The following is a 24,454-nucleotide window of genomic DNA, read 5'->3' as shown; positions in this document are numbered from 1 at the left end:
GAACAAATGTGACCATGGACCACAAAACCAGTCGCATGGGTATATTTTTAGCAATAGCCAACGATACATTGTATGGGTCAGTAAAGATCCATGGAGATATTTTGTAAATTTTTTACCATAAATATATCGAAAATGTATTTTTGCGAGTGGATATGCATTGCTAATGACTTCATTTGGAAAACTTTAAAGGCGATTTTCTCAATATTTGGATTTTTTTGAAAACTCAGATTCCAGGTTTTCAGCCAAATATTGTCCTATCCTAACAAACCATACACCAATTGAATTTATTTATTCAGCTTTCAGATGATATATAAATCTCAATTTCAAAAAATTTACCCTATGACTGGTTTTGTGGTCCAGGGTCATAAATAACGTTAAAATTATCTCATTTTTCTATCAGCTTAATTGCATAGAACATCCCTACGGAAGAGGATTAGGGCCAAGCAATAATAAAAAAATAAAACCATCTTGCGATTAAAGTTGTTAAATTTCAAGAGAAAAAAGTCAAAATAAAATTTTTGAGAATAAACTCGTTAAATTATGAGAAAAAACTCGTTACATTTCGAGAAAAAGGTCGAGATAAAATGTTGAGAATAAACTCATTAAATTATGAGAAAGAACTTGTTAAATTTCAAGAAAAAAGTCGAGATAAAATGTTGAGAATAAAGTCAATAAATTACGAGAAAAAAGTAAACATTTTATCTCGACTTTTTTCTCGAAATTTAACTAATTTGTTCTCGTAATTTAACAACTTTTTTCGCATAATTTAATTACTTTATTCTCAAAATTTTATCTCGACATTTTTCTTGAAATTTAACGAGTTTTTTCTCGTAATTTAATGAGTTTATTCTCAACATTTTATCTCAACTTTTTTTCTTGAAATTTAACAAGTTTTTTCTCGTAATTTAATAACTTTAATCTTGAGATGATTTTATTTTTTTATTATTGCTTGGCCCTAATCCTCTTCCGTACATACCTGTCTGAGTGACACAAATATTCTTTTTTTTTTTTTTTTTTTAAATGTCATGCCTGTAACTCTAAAAGTCTTCAAGATATCTTAATATCCTTCTCCATCTTCAAAAATCTTCATTTTTAAGACAGTATATACAGTAGTCCAGTCCCATATATATATATTGGGACCCCAATGTGACTCCATGTCCAAATTGTTGAATTTTACCCATTTTAATTGGTCAAGAAGCAAATGTAAGTAACTTTTTAAACAGCTGATAGTTGTTGTGTTTAAAGAGGAATTACACAAGACATTGTTATACAGTTTACCAATTTAGTCATGGAGCCGCATTAAGATCTCCATATCTCTAGGATTGAACCATTGCAGGCCTTTAAAATGAAGATACCAAAAGAAAAGTTTGATGAGAACCAGAATCTAAAAGGATATTAAGATATCTTTAATAATTCTTGAGTTACAGGCATGAAATCTTGAAGCAAAAAAACAGAAGAAGTGCTTTTTGCCATTTAATAATATAATATAATAAAACAACGATTGCTCAATAGATTTTACTAATAGACCTAAAAATCTCTGTGTAAAAAAATTAAATAATGATGCTGCCATCTTTCTTAAGTCATTGTTACACCCCTCTAATTTGGCTCCAAATCTCAGGTGAAAACTGTTATTTTGACCCCCCTCTACAAAATAGTGGATTACTATACATTTGTGACATTTAATATTTTGGCTTTCATCACTATTTATGTTTGTCTTTCTACAGAAAAAGAAAAAAAAACATGAGCAAAATCAAAAATTTGTGCCAACTAAGTTTCCGAATTTTTTTTACATGGAATGACCCTACAGCCTTTACAGAAGACCACTTGTAAATAGTTTGTTTCAGGTTGTACAGCAGGACTAAAAATGAAGTCGTTGTATAAGAAGGAATATGGTTTTCACCACAGCGTCTTTATTTATCTCACGTATCTTCTCTCTCCATCAGTACAATAGCTCTCGTCCTCGTGTGGAGTGGGAGATGTGGCACCCTACGCTCATCGCAGAGGCTCTCTTCGCTATCGCCAACATCTTCAGCTCGCTGCGTCTCATCTCTCTGTTCACTGCCAACTCTCACTTGGGCCCACTGCAGATTTCTCTCGGCCGCATGCTGTTGGACATCCTCAAGTTCCTTTTCATCTACTGTCTGGTGCTGCTGGCTTTTGCCAACGGCCTCAACCAGCTCTATTTCTACTATGAGACGAAGGCGTCCGAAGAGCCCAACCACTGCAAAGGGATCCGTTGTGAGAAGCAGAACAATGCCTTCTCCACGTGAGTGAAACGCACTTTGGAGTTGTTTAGTAGAATGTCCAGGCTACCCCTTGACAAAATGAAGTACTCTTTAGCATACTAAAATAATATACTTAAAGGGTAAGATTACCCAAAAATGAAAATAATGTCATTTATAACTCACCCTCATGCTGTTCCACACCCGTAAGACGTTCGTTCATCTTCGGAACGCAAATTAAGATATTTTAGTTGAAATCCGATGGCTCAGTGAGGCCAGCTATGACATTTCCTCTCTCAAGATCCATTAATGTACTAAAAACATATTTAAATCAGTTCATGTGAGTACAGTGGTTCAATATTAATATTATAACGCGACGAGAATATTTTTGGAGCGCCAAAAAAACAAAATAACGACTTATATAGTGATGTCCGATTTCAAAACACTGCTTCAGGAAGCTTCGGAGCGTAATGAATTAGCGTGTCAAATCAGCAGTTCGGAGTGCTAAAGTCACGTGATTTCAGCAGTTTGGCGGTTTGACATGTGATCCGAATCATGATTCGACACAAAAGATTCATAACGCTCTGAAGCTTCATGAAGCAGTGTTTTGAAATCGGCCATCACTAAATAAGTCGTTATTTTGTTTTTTTGGTGCACCAAAAATATTCACGTCGCTTCACATTGGTTTTTAGAGTCCTTGGGAAGTAAAAACGTCCTGTGTGTTGAAGACATTAGATATTAGATGATAATGACACAGCTCAACAGTCGAGCTCCCTGCTTGGCTCTGCAGTAACAGAGGTCTCATATCATTGAAAATAATCCAACTAAATGAACTGTGATGCACATATTACAAAACCCACAATGAAGCTTCGGTTGACTTGATCAATGAAAGTAATGTGGCCAAGATGCCACACACAGCTTAATTCTGACCTCCCGCAGAGGTCAAAATGAGAAAGAAATGAGAAAGGAAACGAGAGTGGAAATGGTTATGATCTTCCTGAGATTTTGCATCATAGCATGAGCCTTGAAGAACCATTTGATCTCAGAGGACAAAGACGAAATTATAGAGCTGTGCTTCATCCATCAACTGTTGTGTAATGACGGGAATCTTTTGCTCAAGGCTGTGCGGTAATAATGTGATCGGAAATGGGAAGAGATTTCAATGAGAAAAATATATTTCAAAACTCCTCTTGAGAAGACTAATATCTGAGTAAGTAAAAACAGTCTGGAAAATGTCCTATCCACTTTTTCTTGGCTGTTTTCCCCCCCACATTCATCCATTCAATGTTTTGAAGTTGAAATTTGAACTTAAATTCAACTGCAATCAATCAATCAATCAATCAATCAATCAATCAATCAATCAATCAATCAATCAATCAATCAATCAATCAATCAATCAATCAATCAATCAGTCTTTCTGTCTGTCCATAAGGCCTATCAACTTTCAAATCTATCTATCTATCTATCTATCTATCTATCTATCTATCTATCTATCTATCTATCTATCTATCTATCTATCTATCTATCTATCTATCTATCTATCTATCTATCTATCTATCTATCTATGAGTAAGTAAAAACAGTCTGGAAAATGTCCTATCCACTTTTTCTTGGCTGTTTTCCCCCCCACATTCATCCATTCAATGTTTTGAAGTTGAAATTTGAACTTAAATTCAACTGCAATCAATCAATCAATCAATCAATCAATCAATCAATCAATCAATCAATCAATCAATCAATCAATCAATCAATCAGTCTTTCTGTCTGTCCATAAGGCCTATCAACTTTCAAATCTATCTATCTATCTATCTATCTATCTATCTATCTATCTATCTATCTATCTATCTATCTATCTATCTATCTATCTATCTATCTATCTATCTATCTATCTATCTATCTATCTATCTATCTATCTATCTATCTATCTATCTATCTAGCTGTAAGTTGCAGGCTGTTGATAATAGTGCAGGAAAAATGTCTTAAAAGAACATTATTGGCACCCTTTCAATTCAGTGACCCAATTCAGTTCTGACTTTCCCATATGCTTCACTCAGTTTGTGTATATGTGTGTTTGCAAGAATCTGACAATTTCTGCTTTGCTTTTTTCTTTATCCCCCCCCCCCCTCTCTCTCTCTCTCTCTTTGACTTCTCAGGCTGTTTGAGACTCTTCAGTCTCTTTTCTGGTCTGTGTTCGGGCTGTTGAATCTGTACGTCACCAATGTGAAGGCTCGTCATGAGTTCACCGAGTTTGTAGGGGCCACCATGTTCGGCACTTACAACGTTATCTCACTGGTGGTGCTACTGAACATGCTCATCGCTATGATGAACAATTCTTACCAGCTTATTGCTGTGAGTGGCATCAAATACTGATGATTATTTTTCAGAGTGTAAGGTTTATGCTACTTTCACATCAAATGTTTGGGATTGAAAGTAAGTATGGTAACACTTTAGTATGGGGAACAATTCTTACTTTTAACTAGCTTATTAGCTTGCATATTGGCTGTTTATTAGTACTTATAAAGCACATATTAATGCCTTATTCTGCATGACCATATTCTACATCCCTAAATCCTACCCCATACCTAAACTGAAACACTACAACAACTACCTTACTATTAATAAGCAGTAAATTAAGAATTTATTGACGCAAAAGTCATAGTTAATAGTGAATGTGTTCCCCATACCAAAGTGTTACCATAAGTATTAGTGAAAGTAAAGACATTTAGAGCAATTGTAGAGAACTTGCAATATGTGAAGTCAGATTTAATAATAATTTAATATTCACACTTAGAGTTTTAGCACAAAAACTTGTCATATTCACTATCTACCAGCAATGCAGTTTAACCAGATGCTAAATGTCCTCAAATAGCACTGTGCCATATTTGATAGATTGCATCTCATTCATAAAACTAACAGCTATTTGTATGGTGCAATTAATTAATATTGTGCTATTACCAATGGGGTCAATGACAAATAAGAGTGTCCTTGAGCAAATGTAGTTTAAAACACATGTGCCAAGCTCTTAGTATTCTTAGTATGTATTCTTTTATTCATGTAGTTTCATACAGTTTAATTTTAGGTTACATAGTTACATGTACTTACTAAAATAATAACAGTAAATTGTGCATAATTACAAGTAACTGACCTTAACCAAGCCCTAATCTTAACCATAATCCTATAGTAAGTACATGTAGTTAATTAATATTATTATTCATAAAAAAGCAATTTTTTTGAAAAATTGCACCACTTTAAATTTTTTGTAAATTCTGTTAATTATTACTCACCCTCATGTCTTTTCACACCCGTAAGGCCTTCGTTCATCTTCGGAACACAAATTAAGATATTTTTGATAAAATCTGATGGTTCAGTGAGGCCTCTATTGCCAACAAGACAATTAACACTTTCAATGCCCAGAAAGCTACTAAAGACGTATTTAAAACATGTGACTACAGTGGTTCAACCTTAATGTTATGAAGTGACGAGAATACTTTTTGTGCGCCAAAAAAACAAAATAACTTTATTCAACAATATCTAGTGACGGGCGATTTCAAAACTCTGCTTCATGAAGCTTCGAAGCTTTTGTTTCAAATCAGTGGTTCAGAGCATGAATCAAACTGCCAAAGTCATGTGATTTCAGTAAACGAGGCTTTGTTATGTCATAGGCGTTTCAAAATTTCAGTGGTTCACCACTGGGGGGCGTGACTTTGGCAGTGTGATACATGCTTCATGAAACAGTGTTTTGAAATCGTCCATCACTAGATATTGCTGAATAAAGCCGTTATTTTGGGTTTTTTGGCGCACAAAAAGTATTCTCGTCGCTTCATGACATTAAGGTTGAACCACTGTACTCACATGACCTGTTTTAAATATGTTTTTAGTAGCTTTCTGGGCATCTGAAAGTGTTAATTTTCTTGCTGTCAATGCAGGCCTCACTGAGCCATTGGATTTTATCAAAAATATCTTAATTTGTGTTCCATCAAGGAGAGTAATTAACGACAGAATTTTCATCTTTGGGGGAACTAACCCTTTAAGAGACTTATTAACCTTGACACAGTCATGAGGGTCTTCCCTCCCTCTCTATGATATCATTTCCTGTTTTATGTTTCGGATTGTAAATTCCCCCTATATGTTTAATATCCACATTGAATCTTTTCACACATTTAATGAATATTAAATCCATTAGTGTCTTCAAGATACTAAGAGACCATCATATTTTAGCAGTTTTGTGAGTCAGATGATCTCATATTTATGTATTTTCCAGCATGTTAGTTATATAAGCTACATTTAGAGCCATTTTCACCGCCTGCATGTGTCTCACAATTGGAACTGTTATTCAAGTAAACACAATTCTGAGTAAACGAGCATCATCCAATCACAACAAAAGCCAATCTGGGATACTATCCCAACTGGCACTTTCAGCACTGTCCTCCATCCAACTGGCCGTGTGTTGTTCTGCTGCAGGATCACGCGGACATTGAGTGGAAGTTTGCTCGTACAAAGCTGTGGATGAGCTACTTTGATGAGGGAGGGACGTTACCGCCACCCTTCAACATCATACCTAGTCCAAAGTCTGTGTGGTACCTGTGTGTGTGGCTGCACTGCCGTCTGTGTGGACATGGAGAGCCAGGGCAAGAGTGTAAACATGGAAACCTCAAAGAGTTCACGGTAATGCATTGTGCGCTCTCATTCTGCATGCAGCGTGGGTGGTACATTATAGCTTTCACTCAGTAAATGTGACACAGCCCTTGACTAAAGCAAACAAAAACAGCATAATTGCCATTATAAACAGTGATTTTTGAAGAATCGTGAGAAGTAGTGCTGAAGACAAGCATTGTTATCATTAACTCCTAACTCCTGTGGACATGAATTATACCTCAGATCATGTGGTTTATTGAGGAAACAAAAATCACATTTTATTTAGTTTGAACAAAAATCAAACTACCTGATCACGTTTTCTCTTGGCTTTTTTTTTGCCAGAACAAATGTGTCTTATAAACACACAGTTACAGCAGCCAGAGAAAAAATAATGTTAAAGTCTATATAGCGGGTGTATGATGTATATTACGGTGTTATGATGAACTATATGCTTTTCTCCACTGACGTTCTGAGTTGTTCAAAGCATTTCTAAGGATACTGATTGTTAGAAGGCAGCTGTCTGACTCAGATGGTGAATGGCAACATGGTTTGTGTAACATCAGAAACACATTATTAGCTGTTTGATAATGAAGTCAAGAAAAAAGCTAATCATTTTAATTACCGTCTTGTGTCCGACGTTGTAAAAAGCGATACCATTGTGCAGTGTTTACCTCAGTAAGTTGACCGAGTGGATCTCTGACCTTGTACGAGTGCGTGGGGGTGGGGCTTATTAGCATATTCATAGATCTGCGCATATCAAATTAAGCAAAGGTGTAGGGTTACATTCAAGCTTTTTTGTCATGAATATTTTTTTTTTTCAGAGGAAAACTTTTTTTAAATATGTCGCTTTAGTGCTCAAAGATGAGTTTTAAAGGATGCAATTATTGAGTTTTAAAGGATGCAATTATTGACTACAGGAGGACTTTAAAAAGTCAAGGGTCAAGAGCCCAACTAAAGCAAACACTGATCACCATAATAGTGAACACAACATTTTCAATAAAACATCAACATCTAAACCTCTGTTCATTCTCAAAAAGAGCTTCTGTAGATGTATGGCAGAAATAAAGTCAAACTGGTTAGTAATTAGTAAAGCTGGTAATGCTGTTTGTGGAGTTGTCCATATTCAGTGTCTGCTGGGAAACTTCCTGGCTGCTAAAAACTATAAGAATGTTAGGGGGATAATGTTTTAACAATGTTATCACTAAATAATTTTAGAGAATGTTATCCTACACTCAAAAAAATGATTCTAGCTGCTTGTTCAGTTTATTTAAATAAAATAAGCTGAACCAACACAAATCTTTAGTTTTTTACTTAATTGGCATTCGCACTCAATTGTATTATGTTAAATGAAATTAAATTTGCAAAATGTTAGGTCAACCTAAACCATTTGTGTTGGGACTACATGAATCATTTATGTTGCATTGATTGAACCTGGGCAGTGGATTTCTAGTTCCCAGCATGCTTTGCGTAGGGAAAGATTGGGACAGTAAACGTTGAACTTAAGTGCTGTTTAATGTGTTTTTTAGTAAAGGGAAATACCTTTTAAAGTTTGAAGTTCAGTTATATTTGACATTTAAAAGAGTTTATGTTATGTCGATTTTTTGAGGTTACCATTATGCTGAAGTGTAGACCTTGTGGTTAGGCTCTAGGTGGCTACTTAAAACAAATTTATATTGTTCTCAACAAGCATTAACTGTGCTCAAGCCAGTAATGAGAAGTTCTTTATCTGATCATTACTTGCATGCTATAAATGTTACTTAGCATATGAATAAGTGTTATTTTAGTTTAGTTTTTATAGAACTATAAATAAATTAGTTTGAGGGCCAGCACAAAATTTACACAGTCTACATATGGTCATCAGCTTTACCCCTCTCAATGGTCATGAAACATGTATGTCTGTGTACAACAGCTACTCAAAACCTAAGCACAAGCGCACATCTTCACCATGATGGTAACAAAAAAAAACAAAAAAAGCACTGGTTGGATCAACAAGAATGAATTATGTTCAGGAAACATGCACAGAATACGTCAAATGAAACTGGTGTGATCTCATTCAATTAGGATGAATTTCACTCATTAGTACAATTAACCTAGCTTAAGTTCAAATAAATCAGTTCAACTGTGTGGAAATAGGTGTCATAATTGAATTAAGTTAGACCAACAAGTTATTTTTTTGAGTGTACCTTTTAGGAAACGTTCTGGGAACAAAAATAAAAATTGGCTCTAAAACATTACTAGACAAAAAAAAAAAAAAAAAAAAAAAAAAAAGATTTATAGCTGGGTAAACCATATCCAGAAACCATGTAACCAGAACATCATTGCAAGCAACCACCCTGGAGATTTAAAGGGTTAGTTCACCCAAATGAAAATTCTGTCATTAATTGCTCACCCTCATGTCGTTCCAAACACGTAAGACCTCCGTTCATCTTCAGAACACAAATTGTATGTGTTTGATAAAATCCAATGGCTCAGTGAGGCCTCCATTGATAGCAAGATCATTTACACTTTCAAACGGCCAAAAAGCTACTAAAGACGTATTTAAAACATTTCATGTGGTTCAACCTTAATGTTATGAAGCGACGAGAATACTTTTTGTGTGCCAAAAAAACAAAATAACGACTTTATTCAGCAATATCTAGTGATGGGTGATTTTAAAACAATGTTTCATGAAGCTATACGAATCTTTTGTTTCGAATCAGTGGTTCGGAGAGTGTATCAAACTGCCAAAGTCATGTGATTTCTGTAAACAAGGCTTTGTTACGTCATAAGTGTTTCAAAATTTCAAAGGTTCACATGACTTGCTCTCAATGCAGGCATCACTGAGTCATTGATTTTATCAAAAATATCTTAATTTGTGTTATGAAGATGAACGAAGGTCTTACAGGTGTGGAACGACATGATGGTGAGTAATAAATGACAGAATTTTCATTTTTGGGTGAACTAACCCTTTAAAGCAAGTCAGTTCACACAACAGCCGTATTCGCAATGCCTTTAGGCAGCTATTTCCACTCATGCAAGTACAGACCTACTTGAACACTGAAAAAGGAGCAAAAATCTACCATATTAGGGATTTCCTGGAACTTATCACTCATGAGTCTCACTTGTGGACTTTCTGCGCAAGGGCGCCCTCCGCCGTCCAGTATGAATCAAACAAATTACATGTGAGAGTTTAGAGCTCCATAATGATCACATCGCCGTATTTCAAGTAAAAAATTTAAAAAAATAAAATACTGGTCTCTACAGATATTTAAAGTAAACATATGATAATCCATAAGTTTTTATCCAAATGAGCACACTTTTGAACTAAAAGCCCAGAGGGATATAAATATAATAAAATACAGAAAGGCATCAGCAGTTAACAGGTTAATGAAACATTTCCTGTTTCAGTACTAGCAAAATAATGTCAACTTACTCTCTGTATAGTGGCCAGATCGGTCGAGGTGGAGGTGGGTTGAACAGGTTGGTGGTTTTGCTCCCTTTTGCGCTCACTGATGATTGGCATACAGCAGTGAATGACAAGTCATTTCAACCAGCGTCAAGTTGGTGCTGGTGCTAACAATCTTTCATTTTTTAAATATCACGATTATCGTCAATACCGGTAATATATGAATGAATAACATTGCAAATTTTAAATCATTTCAACATGAAGGATGAAACCTTCATGAATTGTAAATTGCCCTCGAAATGGTTTCAAGGATGTCCTGCCATTAAATAATGTTTGGATTTAACCTGCTTGGGCTTGTCTTTTTGACGTCCAGCCTCAAGTTACCGATGTTGGTTGCTAGGCAACTTCGCTTCAACCATACCAGTTCCCCTGACATCTTTCGAACAGTTGAACTTCTCTCCTCCGTGAGGTGGGCTCTACTGTTTCTGCAAACTCACTCACCCACGTTCTCCCACGCAGCACATGGAGCGCACAGTTTTGGGTTTAAGAATCATTATGGAAGGCTGCTACCATTTATTTTGGAATTTTTAGCTGGCATTTCAGTATTTCAGAATATGTGCGTGAAATGCTTTCAGAAGGTTTCAAGGAATAGTTTGAGTGAAAATTAAAAATCTGTCATTTACTCACCCTCACGTCATTCCAAACATGTATGACGTTCTTCTGTGGAATACATTCAGAGAAAATTTGAAAAATGTGCTGGTATAGAGTACCTCAGGGATGACGTGTTTTTGTAGGCAAAACCCAGAAGTGAGTTAGCATTTTAGGACTTCCGGTTCCATCGCCCCGAAGTCAATGGGTTTTTACTAAATCGCCTGAAATAAGGTCTGTGGTTAACAAAGCCTCTAAATATTTTCACGTTTTGATCTATGACATAAAACACACCAGTTATAACCCGCTTGTGATTTTTTAAACCTTTATTGTGTCTTAAAAACGGCGGTTGCTAACAAGTTACTAAAAGGGACTACTTTCTTTGGCGGAGACTTTAGACGTCATCATGACAAACAGGACATTTGGCCAGCGTTTCTCATGAAAAAGTGGATAAGTACTCATACACAGCGCAGATCATAATCAGTGAGCATGTTTTTAAATAAAGTTTGAGGAAGCTTGGTGGTGGTGACGTTGATCCGCGACCATGGTGTGCTGTAGTCCGTTTATAGCCTACTGTTAGCTTTTTATATCTGACCACTTTATTTAGGCTTCAAAATGTATAAATGTTGTGTTAACTTGTAAAGACTATCTTGACAGACAAAACGTGTAAGTGTCATAACCCTTTGTTAAACACAGAGCTTATTTTTTGCGATTTTCGAAAAGTCTATGGGAAAAATACATAAGCTTTCGATCGAGGGAACCCGTGCACCGCTAACTTCTGGGCTGGCCTACAAAAACACGTCATCTCTGAGGTACTCTATAGACCATGTGACCATGTAACCTCGTCCTTTTTCAGTGTGGCGCTCATTGCATGAAGGTAATATCTTATGGATTTATGAATGAACCGCTTGGTTAAAATCGTCCCAGTCTACTGACATTTGTTATAACATCCGCTTCAAACATTACAATAAGTAAATCCACTTCAGCAGCTACCGCAAAAAATAGTTTAAACACAAAATTTTTAGAATTTTGTGTTTGCTTATAGCTGTGCATAAGGTCTATACAGTTACAATGAATGGTGACTGGAACGGTCAAGCTAAAGTTAACACCACATTTTTGTATATTTTAAGACTTTGAATAAGGATACATGGACCACTTTCATGATGGCTATTTGATACTTTTGCGTCCTTTTTGAAGCTGATGCAATGACAAAAAAAAGGCTGGTCTAACAGCACTCGTCAACGTCAAAATGATGGCCAATCATATCAAAGGTGGCGGGGCTTACTATTCACTGAAGACGAGTGTGAATTCCATCGTGACACTTTTAGTTTTTACAGTGAAAGAGTGTGTGCGTCTCAAGATATAAGTAGCTAAACTTTTAATATTTGACAACTCTTGTATGATGGATTTGTTTAATGACCCACAGTAATGCTGCATTCACACCCCAGACAGCAACATAGTGTGGCCCAGATCCGGTCAACATCTGATACATGTGGATTACATACGGACCAGATGTGGGCCGGAATTGGGCCGACACTATATTGCTGTCAGGGACATAACTTAAATTATTACATTCATAACAATGTGACAAGACATTTTTGTTTGTTTGTTTGTTTGTTTTTTTTACATTTTTTGGCATTAGACATACAAAAAAAGATCAAGTCTATACATATTTGTGCATATTTTAAAATAAAATATTATTTGCAAAGAGGGTTAGGGTTTAAATCTGACGGTTGGGTTTAAATCTGACTACTTCACTATAAAAGACAAGAATTTCTTTTACCGTTCTTATTTTTTCTTTATTCCCTTAAATCCCATTTAAATCTTTAATTTACTGTTCAAGACATGGTCAAGGCCTTGTTTCCACGGATGGAAGTCATGCAGGTTTGGAACAGGTGAACAAATTACAACAATTTTCATTTTTAGGAACTATTCTATACTATATTATCTATTCAGGGTTATTATCATTAAGTAAAACCTTAAACATGTTTGTTACTTGTAACAAAATAAATGTTAACTTAAATAAAACAAAATATTATATTTCAGCTAGATGACTAGGCAACATTTTCTCAGTTTCGTTTAGTTTATCTTGAAGTACTAAAATAACTAATAAATAAAAACTAACGTATAAAAAATGGACAAAATGAGAAAAACATGATCAAAGACATTTTTTAATCAAAATACCTAAAACTTTAAGATCATAGTGAAACAGAAAATATAAAAATAATATGTCATTCAAAATATTAACGAAAATTATAATAGTATATCAATGATACTAAAACAACACTGGAACCATTTTATGATTCAGACTATTCATCTTTGCATCATAAGTACTGTATAATGCCACACATTTACTGTTGCAATCTTTTATTATCCTATCTGTTTCAGGAAAGGCATGCAGATAACCTCATTCAGAACCAGCACTACCAGGTAATGCCATTTGTCTGTACCCATCACATTTTGGCATCCATGTTACAAATCCGTTTCCCAGCATGCTTTTAGATTCAAACCTTGCTATTAATATGTTAACAATTGCCAGCAGTTTATTCAAAATGAGAAAACAAATGTTAGCCTATGGGAATCATGCATATCAATGACTTATTAGAGCTTTGCAAGGCATATAATTTGCATGTTTTCCATAAATTATAGTTCTAGGCTCTTACAAAGAAACAAATCATGAATTTTTAAAATGTTTAAAATAAATAGTGCATGATTATGCTGAAAATATATCTTGACAGTATGTAGAAATTATGTTAATTACAATTTGTGAATATTTAGTACTTGCTCTAATTGCATAACATCCTGTCCTGCTGCTTAGTTTATAACTACTGGATCCCTGCTGATTGCTAATGTATTAATACATAGCCAGCCAGACTCCAGCAACCTCTGGTGCAGGTCGCGACACTGTAATGAACATCCCTCATGAAAGAACACAGCTGTCACTGAACAAGTCATAGTAAAAATGACTTGTAAAAAAGTGTATGTCAAGTTCCAAAATGGACAAAAACACCATAAAAGAACCATACAAATATCACGAGTGCCATTACAAGTGAATAATGACATTATCAGTGAATAACAACTTTTCAAATCTTTTATATAAATTCACAAGACCTGGACTGCAGTGGAAGTCATATGGGCTACTTTTGTGATACTTTTTTTTTTTTAGGTGTTCAAGCGCGTAGTGCTGAAACACTATTGTTAATTGTTAGGATTTTCAAAGATCAGCATTCTGCCTTAAAGTGATCGGGCAGACCAAACTGTAAGTCGTGCAGACTTGAAACTTTGTGGAATGGTAGTACCCTCCCTGTCTACAACATCACAGAGTCTTGCCCCAATCTGCCTGATGGTGGCGCTACAGTGATCAAAGTACGAAATCATTCCTAACTATTAAACTGTTTGCTTAAGACCAGGGGTGTCCAAACTCAGACCTGGAGGGTCACTGTCCTGCAGAGTTTAGCTCCAATTTTCTAGTATGCCTAAAGCATACTCCTAAAGTTAAATTGTGCACACGATTTACTAATTCTTTCCCTAGATTTACTAAATCATGCACACAATTTACTATTTCGTTCTCGTTTTGTTTCACGTTTTACTATTTTCGTATCATGTGCATGATTTATAAATTGAGGGAACGAAATAGTAAATCATGCGCACATTTTAATAAATCAAGGGAACAAATTAGCAGGGTTGCCAGGTTTTCACAACAAAACCCACCCAATTGCTCCTTAAAACTAGCCCAATCACATTTCAAGGGGGGGTCTGTGTTTTTGGCGGGGCTCACCTGGTAAAATTTGCATTCCAGGGGCTAAATATCACGTTATTTGGGCTCGATTCAACCTGTGGACATGAAAAACAACCTGCGGCAAAAGTGTAAAAGTAGCCCAATTCCGCGGGAAAACCGTGGACTTGGCAACACTGTGAATTAGTAAATCGTGCGCATGATTTAGCTTACTATTTTTTTTTTCCTGCATGTCATGTCCAGAGATCCATAATAAACAAAAAGACCAAGTTGAATCACACTTTGGCAGTTGTAGTTTTTATGTGTGCTGAAAAAAAAGGAAGCAGTAAAAGAAGAAGGGAAAAGAGCTTGAGATAAGCAGTCTTAAGTTTTAGCGCCATGTCGCGTTGATTTCATTTCACAGTTTTATTGGCTGGTCAGTAGACGCGGGTCGTAGCAGCAAACACACTGTGCAATGATCATGCTGAATTTCTGACACTGTCAGAAAATTATCGTAGGCTATCTTTGGTCGCAAGACCAGGAAAACATCCGTCTTTGAATCTCTCTCACTGTACGACATAGGACCATCGATTAGGAGCCACGATCACAGAAATCACCACGATGGCAATCTTTCGTCTGGGACAGCCAAAAATCGTGCTGTGTATCCTGGGCTTAAAGGATTAGTTCACTTTCAAAAAAAAAAAAATTCCTGACAATTTACTCACCCCCATGTCATCCAAGATGTTCATGTCTTTCTTTCTTCAGTTGAAAAGAAATCAAGGTTTTTGATGAAAACATTCCAGGATTTTTCTCCATATAGTGGACTTCAATGGCCGGTTGAAGGTCAAAATTACAGTTTCAGTGCAGCTTCAAAGGGCTTTAAACGATACCAGATGAGGAATAAGGGTCTTATCTAGGGAAACGATCGGTCAAAACAGCACTTCTGTATTCTTCAAAAAGTTTATGCTGTCCCTATTACGGAAAAAAACAGAACTGGCGCTGCGTTCGTTCCATAAGTAGAATTTTGACCTTCACCTTTTGACCTTGGAGGCCATTGAAGTCCACTATATGGAGAATAATCCTGGAATGTTTTCATCAAAAACCTTAATTTCTTTTTGACTCAAGAAAGAAAGACATGAACGTCTTGGATGACATGGGAGTGAATAAATTATCAGGATATTTTTTTTTTTTAAAGTGAACTAATCCTTTAAGACCTTGATTAGCTGGTTCAGGTGTGTTTAATTGGGGTTGGAGCTAAACTTTGCAGTGGCCCTCCAGGAGCAGGATTGGACACCCCTGCTCAAGAAGAACAAAATGCACATCTTGGATTTGATCTTCTGGTGTTTTTAAAACTTGACAACTAAATGATTGTATATTATGCGATTTTTCACACATGCACACTATATTCATACCATATGATAGAACTCCTCATTCTGAACAACTTTGCCTGTAGGACCACTGCTGTCAGTTGAATCGTTCGTTAAAAATATTGGAGATTATTTGAAAAACCTACTTTCGTGAACTAGTCCTAGGTTTTCACTCAACCTCGATAAAACCACTGCAGAACAATTCTGGACTCTCTAGGTCAATAATTATCCAAAAAAAAATGTTGAACTTTTGGATGGCTATAACAGGGTCATTTACAAAAGGGGGCATTGTCAATTGTACCCAAAAGCCTATCATTCCTAAACGAAAATTCAGAAATTCGCAACATTAGGTGAGCACATGTGAAATAATATATTTTAAAGAAGCATGCAGGATTTTATGGAGATCAGACCATAGGTAGCGCTTTAACTGTTGAAAACCATATATTTCCTTAGCAAATTGCCTGTATTGGCTGTATATGGTCTTTTCCATCTCTGATTTAGGTGGTTACAGATGTGCTAAATAAAATATAATACCTTTTTACAAACGTGTTTAAAGGCCTTAAAGCGCTTGAACCCTGATAACTGATATATTTTAAACCCTATATTGATATATTTTTGCTATTTTTAAAGTTTGACAGAGCTGTGTGATGATTATTCAAATTCTTTCTGTGGAAAAATAATAGCATACGGACTTGTTACAACATGAGGAAGGATGAACAAATAATGACAGTCTTTTTTGGGTGAACTCTTCTTTTAAGCAGAGTATTTTGTGAGTGTAAGATTGTATATAATTGCTACAGACAAATGATACTCCCAACAATCAAGAGCTGCAGTAGCGGATATTGCAAGAGCTGTTATTTTGTTGTTGTGCGTAAGCTTGTTTTGAGAGCCACCGCTGGCTAATTCTTTATTAGATATGCAAATGAATGCTAATGAATGCAAGTCCAGATTTTTACCTCCAGCTAATACATATGTCATGAATATGCCCAAAACTGATTTTCACCCCTTATTAATCCGGAATCGCAAAATATGTGCATGCCAATCACATTCAAAGCCCACCACCCTATCTCACCCTATCCAAAATCCTCAAACCATTTTGAAGATGAAAACATGGTTATTTGTACATGAAAATATGGTTATTTGTATCAGAAGGTAATATGTCTAGTGAAATGTGTGTGGCATTCATCCTGTTTGTGGCTGTTTTCAGGAGGTGATCAGAAACTTGGTAAAGCGATACGTTGCAGCCATGATCCGCAGCGCCAAAACAGACGAAGGGCTGACAGAGGAGAACTTCAAGGTGTGAGGATTTTTTGTCATCTTTTTCCCTTTATAGACACTTATAGGATTTTAGAGGCCATGGTGATCTCATGGTTATCACATGGTGAAGTGTAAACCCTCCACAGACACACTGAAGCTTGAGTCGCCATTGGCTAGTAAATTATTTTTTTTACTTATTTACTTATTATTTTTTTAATTATTAATTTTTACATGGAATGCAAGAATGAAAAAAATTCAGGCATAACATTATGAGCACTGACAGTTGAAGTGAATAACACTGATCATCTCTTCATCACGGCACCTGTTAGTGTGTGGTATATATTAGGCAGCAAGTGAACATTTTCTCCTCAAAGTTGATGTGTTAGAAGCAGGAAAAATGGGCAAGCGTAAGGATTTGAGTGAGTTTGACAAGGGCCAAATTGTGATGGCTAGACAACTGGGTCAGAGCATCTCCAAAACTGCAGCTCTTGTGGGGTGTTCCCGGTCTGCAGTGGTCAGTATCTATCAAAAGTGGTCCAAGGAAGGAACAGTGGTGAACCAGCGACAGGATCATGGGCGGCCAAGGCTCATTGATGCACGTGGGGAGCGAAGGCTGGCCTGTGTGGTCCGATCCAACAGATGAGCTACTGGAGCTCAGATTGCTCAAGAAGTTAATGCTGGTTCTGATAGAAAGGTGTCAGAATACACAGTGCATAAGTTTGTTGCGTATGGAGCTGCATATCTGCAGACCAGTCAGGGTGCCCATGCTGACCCCTGCCGAAAGTGCCAACAGTGGACACGTGAGCATCAGAACTGGACCACGGAGCAATGGAAGAAGGTGGCCAGGTCTGATGAATCACGTGGATGGCCGGGTGTGTGTGCGTCACTTACCTGCGGAACACATGGCACCAGGATACACTATGTGAAGAAGGCAAGTTGGTGGCAGTGTGATGTTTTGGAAAATGTTCTGCTGGAAAACCTTGGGTCCTGCCATCCGTGTGGATGTTACTTTGAGACGTACCACCTACCTAAGCATAGTTGCAGATCGTGTACACCCTTTCATGGAAACAGTATTCCCTGGTGGCTTTGGTCTCTTTCAGCAGGATAATGTGTCCTGCCACAAAGCAAAAATGGTTCAGGAATGGTTTGAGGAGCACAATGAGTTTGAGGTGTTGATTTGGCCTCCAAATTCTACAGATCTCAATCTAATCGAGCATCTGTGGGATGTGCTGAACAAACAAGTTTGATCCATGGAGGCTCCACCTCACAACTTACAGGACTTAAAGGATCTGCTGCTAACTCTTGGTGCAGATACACAGCAGACCTTCAGGCGTCTAGTGGAGTCCATGCCTAGATGGGTCAGGGCTGTTTTGGCAGCAAAAGGGGAACCAACACAATATTAGGAAGGTGGTCATAATGTTATGCCTGATCGGTGTATAATATAATGTTTAAATTTCCAACACTATTAAAGTCATATAAACAGTCTGTAATGAATCAATAGCACAAATAAACGGCAATTAAATAAATGGTGCTTTTTAGTTTTTTCAGGTAGATCTAACAGTAGTTAGATGTAGATTAGGTACAGAAATTGAATAATGTAATCAAATGTAAAATAGCACTGCAGTCTTCACTGTATATAGATTAATCCTTATTAATGACAAAAGTTATTCAGTCAGGAGCATCGAGTGATTTTTTGCAGTGAGTCTGTCATTTGATTAACATTAAAAACAGACAGCAGCAGGATTATTAGGCTGCTGTCACTTTAAGACTAATGCACAGATCCAATATACTGCTACACACGTTTTCTCAGCTGTTTAGATTCACTCAAGACATAACTGATTGGGATACTTGTCAAGACTGGCATTATGGCAATTTTGTGTGAAATTGTCTGTTCAAGTGCGCCTCCTGTCACTCACTCAACGCAGCGTCAGGCCTCGAGACTCTCTTTCAGTCCGGTTGAAGGGTTTTTGTTATGAAATAACACCTGATATGACAACTTTAGCACATTTGTCAGCTAAATTCATTCAATGTTTCCCATTAATGACCCTCTGCCGCCGCCGCCGTTTCATAATGAACCGAAAATTTTAAACATAAATGGTCTCTAACGTATTTTGCCAACAAACTAAAATCGAAACCGTGATATGGCTTTGTGCCTTTATAAAGCACCAAAAAACAGTGATTAAGTATATATACAGTCTGTTTGTACTGCGTGTTTTAAAGAGAAGTGTGCCCTTTGCTCACACGATCAGCTGGCGATTTGGTGATCAAAATTAAAGCTCAAGGATTTATCTTAGAAATTGGCTACAAAGTAGTATTTTAATTTCCCTATACGTTGTGTAAAGTAGCCTAACCAAAAAAATAAAATAAAATAAATAAATATAGCCTAAAAGTAAAGGCAGTAAAAAATGTTGGGTTAAAAATAACCCACAGTTGGGAAGATGCTATGTTAACCCATAGTTGGGTTACTTGTTGGGTTATTTTTAACCCAACATTTTTTAGTGAGTATATATCAATGTACATGGGTTAAAGCTCTTGATTTTGAGCTTCCAAAGTATACCAGATTGATGCATTTAACCTTAAAATGTACAAAAAAAAAAACAAACAAAAAAAAACCCTAGGAGGTATTGGACAAAACTTCTAATTTCGTACTATATAAACAGCTCGTGAAAATTAAAATAATAAATGTTGCAAATATTTTTTGTGTCATTTATCTCACATTATATTTTGTAATGTGATTTTTCAAAATAGTGTAATAGTTTTTTGTAGTAAGGCATACTGCCTAGTTATTTTGGTGAATTATTAAAACCAGACCAAAAATCCTAATAATAAAATTAAATCATAATATTCATTAATGTAAAATGTGAAACCCACAACAATAATAATAATAAAAAAAAAAAGTACTGTCTCCTTTTTTTAATTAATAGATAATAACAAATGAGATTTTTGAAAATTTAAGTTTGTATACAGTATATCCAAAATAACATACTGAATTGAATTGCAAGCTTGTGAATCAAAATGCATAACTATGATGACAGACTGGCAGGAAATGATATAAAACAGAGTCCAAGCAGGGTGATATTTTGACATACTGATAAGCCTAATCTTTCCATTATTGTTAATAATAGTTGCAACCTGCACTATTAAATGTGCATTGAAAATTGCCAGCTGATAAACCCCCAGGAACGTGATCACGGGGCTCCTCCTGGAGATTTGCGAAGGGCCCCCAATAACCTAAACACACCACTGAGATCATCTCTCGAGTCTTAGGGTCTGAGTCCTTCGTTCTTTTGTCACATGACCGCTTCCCGGCTCAGTGTCTTGCAACAAATACAACATTACATGTATGTTGTATTATATTTAGGAATTATCATAATTATCAAAAGATGTGTGCAATAAACATTTGTTATGCCACTATGTCCCTTCCGACCAATCTTTTTAGACAAATATTAGAGCAATATGTCCAGTCTTCATATACTAGCTAAAAAATCAAAACCTAAACTACTTGTTTGTAAGGAAGATTGTGAATTAAAGGTGCAAGATGTAAGATTTTTGCCGTAAAAAAACCCAAAGACCCCTAGGCCAGTGTTATTTTGTTGACTTGAGTACTTAAAATATCCCAAATGTTTCCATTTGTAAATAGTAAGAAAATTGCAATTTTAACCAAGGCTCCAGGACGTGTGAGGAGTCGCCTGTCTATTGCGTCATACCCGGTTACCCTCGGTTTCCGTTTTAATTTGTAGAAACCATGGCAACACCAAGCGGAAACACGCTTTAATATTTACATGTTTTAATAAACAAGGGAAGAACTGTTTGGTTACATTTATAGACAGAAAACTAATTATTGTTATATAGTTCAACACATTTAATCATTGTTTAAATCTAATTTTCTTTACAAGTACCATGCTTTACCATGTGTCAGAGAAAAACACTATTTTGTCAAGAAGCTAACATAGCATAATCAGATGCAGCTTTATTTTTAACAGTAATACAGAATTTTCTCCATCATACAATACGTTTTAAAATTAATTTCATGCCATTTATCAACACAAGCCATCCAGCATTAATATGATATTCTAAAATCTTACTGTAGTGTGTCTCAAACAAGTGTCTCACAGCAGCCGGTGAGCGAACGCACAGAGTAACATTATAACATAATTGTCAGCACACTCAAATGTATCTAATATTATAAACAGAGCTGCGTTACCTCATACTCATGACCGGAAAAGCGGAAGTGGCGCCGCCGACCTCGTTCAGCTCCCACAACACTCGGTCCTGCTCTGCTTCATACTACAGTAACGTTAATAATCGCATCCATGAAAATGACTTCTTCCTGAGTCCAATCCCGATTGTTTCCACCGGTTTTGATGTGAAGACCACATGTCCCAAAATTCCACGCTCAAACTTGCCATCATCAAGCTACGCCTTTGTTTTAAATAGGCCTCTAGCGACCTCTAGCAGACAGAAACATATTGCACCTTTAACTAATTTCTGTATCCAATACGGATGTCGTGTGAAATTAAGAATGAAGGACTCAACCCGAAGACTCGAGAGGTGAACTAATCATTCCTGTTACCAGGGCAGACAGCATAGCCTTGTCTGTAGGGCTGTGTCTTGATGAACGAACGACTCAAACCCGAAAGACTCGAGAGGTGAACTAATTTCTGTTTCCTGTACAGATCCCATGGGATGTTACGCATGTGCGGTCAACACAAAAATGAAACACTCTCTGTCATATTAATATAAATATTATTTCTATAAATAATTACTGTGATTGTTTATATTAACATTAATATTATGTAATAATTATAATATTATTAGTATTGTTCATTAGTCTAACCATACAGTTTACAGTTCGATACAGCAACTTCTGTAAATATAGAATTAAGTTGATGTGAAACGACAAGAAATAATAGCTATCCGTTCCATGCTCAAATTTCCATCCTGTGTGCGACAGGACATTTTGTTAGCTGTGATCATCCATCTCCTCGTGTATAATAAACATCAAACATTTAGGAAGAGACTGATAATGGAAGGTAATAAACTTTAGTTATCCCTAAACTCCACAAGAAAAACCATAAGGAGGACACTTAAGCATGAGAAGTTATGAAGATAAATAACATTAGAATATTTCCTGTAATTAGGTGATGTGGTTAAGCTCTGGTAATTGAATTCTGTTTCTCTGCATTCAGGAACTGAAGCAGGACATCTCCAGTTTCCGCTACGAGGTTCTTGACCTGCTGGGAAACCGAAAACCACCACGCCGCACATATTCTTCCAGTAGTGAGGCCACTCAGCAGGACGAAACAGCTGAGCCTGAGGAAGATGAGGAGGCAGATGGGCTTGGAGGACACCGATGTGGGGATGGGGGAGAGTCATCCAGATCCAAAGCATCTACGTCCTTTTCCCAATGTTACAGGAGTAACCGAGAGTCCCAGTTCAGCGTATCAGCCCTGTTCAAGTCCATGTCGGGACCGGCCAAAGAAAGACTGGAGAGCAATGGCTTGAGAAAGAGCATATCCCACCCTGCTGCATTTGTGCGGACCAGCAGCCGCATGCTGCACTTTTCACGCTCCAAGAAAAACTCTTTGCAACGTTTGGGAACGCTAATGTCGCGTATGAACGGACACATCCCGGATCCGCATGTGGAGACCCCGGGAGTTCAGCAGTCTGCATACAGCGTCTCAAACAGAGTACCGCAAACATCTTGGCAAGACCCCCAGATGCTGTCGAAGGTAACACAGAGCGAGATGCACCTGCACACGCTGGGATCGGGACCCTCTGAGACTGAACATAACCCAATGCAGGCCACATCTCAACGGGCGAACGGCAGGGACAGTCTCCTCCTCCGGCCACCCAGCCACTCGCTGCCCCCGCTGCACTGTGCTTCCAGATTGACCGCCTCCAGTGCCCAGCTCTTGGCCTCCAGTGATGACCTGTGCCATGGCTGGATGGGACCCTGTGACAGTTTAGGCTCCTCCAGCTGGGAACAAGAGGAGTCTGTTACGACACAGCTGTAGTGGCAGAAGCAATCAGCTCACTTTGACAGCTTTTCACAGCTTAAGGCGATTGGTTTAAAAGGTTTGATAATAGTAAAGGCTTTAATAATTTAGCATCTTTACGCTTTGCTTATTCACAAAACACGAGCAAAACAAATTGTGTAAAAACGTTCATAAAACCTCAACGCGAGAGTCAATGTGACCATTTACGTAATGTGTATTAACTGTATGTGTTCCACATTATTTGAAAAATTTGTTCCACTTGTGTTAATTGATTGAGGCCCATAGTCTTTAAACACTGGGAATTTATATTCAAAAGGAGAAGCATGTAATTTCTGCACTAATAATTAATGACTCATAATAATGACGAACACTCCCCAACTGCCATTGGTCAGATAATAAATAGCCCTACCCCCAAACTAACAAAAGCAAAAATTTCAAAGCAAAAATTGCATCTGAAATCACATACTTCCCTACTGTATAGTAGGTGAAAAGAGTAGTATGTCCAAATTCACAGTATTCATAAAATAGTAGTTGAAAAGTATCCAGATGACTTACTACTTCTGGTGAGATTCTGAAGTGCTCATGTGATGAACACTTTGTCAATTTTTCCCTCACTAACTTCCCTCCATCTCATTCACTCAGATGTACATCACTGCTTATGTTAAACAAGTATCCAATACTGGTGGAGCCCTTGCAATGTGTTTAAATGGAACTCCTTAAAGGGATAGTTTACCCAAAAATTAAAATTGTCTTATAATTTACTCATCCTCAAGTGGTTCCAAAACCATAGGAGCTTCTTTCTTCTGTTGAACACAAAAAGAACATTTTAAAGAATGTTGGCAAAATAATTGGCGGTAGCCACTGATTTCCATAGTAGGGAAAAGAACACCATGGAAGTCAATGGCTACCATCAATATGTCTAGTTACCAACATTCTTTAAAATATCTTGAGTTCAACAGAAGAAAGAAACTCCAACAGTTTTGGAACAGTTTGAGGGCGAGTAAATGATGACATTTAAAATTTTTGGGTGAACTATCCCTTTAAGGAGTTCCATTTAAACATTGCAAGGGCTCCGCCAGTATTGGGCACTATCCCTTTAGACCAGGGGTGTCCAAACTCGGTCCTGGAAGGCCACTGTCCTGCAGAGTTTAGCTCCAACTTGCCTCAAACCACCTGCCTTGAAGTTTCTAGTATGCCTATTAAGATCTTGATTAGCTGGTTCAGGTG

General features: G+C 36.9%; 1 protein-coding gene across 1 annotated transcript in view; it reads left to right on the top strand.

Moving 5' to 3' along the window:
• Positions 1-23,245, top strand: part of LOC137012573 (short transient receptor potential channel 5-like) — a 36,504-nt gene extending 13,259 nt beyond the window's left edge. Inside the window, exons 5-10 of the mRNA XM_067375895.1 lie at positions 1,944-2,266; positions 4,375-4,570; positions 6,683-6,886; positions 13,278-13,319; positions 17,179-17,268; positions 22,418-23,245. Of these exons, the coding sequence (XP_067231996.1) occupies positions 1,944-2,266; positions 4,375-4,570; positions 6,683-6,886; positions 13,278-13,319; positions 17,179-17,268; positions 22,418-23,245 (1,683 nt within the window). The remainder of the gene's footprint in view (positions 1-1,943; positions 2,267-4,374; positions 4,571-6,682; positions 6,887-13,277; positions 13,320-17,178; positions 17,269-22,417) is intronic.
• Positions 23,246-24,454: the final 1,209 nt, after the last annotated feature.

The sequence above is a fragment of the Chanodichthys erythropterus genome, chromosome 22, assembly GCF_024489055.1.
Source record: "Chanodichthys erythropterus isolate Z2021 chromosome 22, ASM2448905v1, whole genome shotgun sequence".
NCBI lineage: Eukaryota > Metazoa > Chordata > Actinopteri > Cypriniformes > Xenocyprididae > Chanodichthys > Chanodichthys erythropterus.
This window is presented reverse-complemented; position numbering and strand designations above follow the sequence as displayed.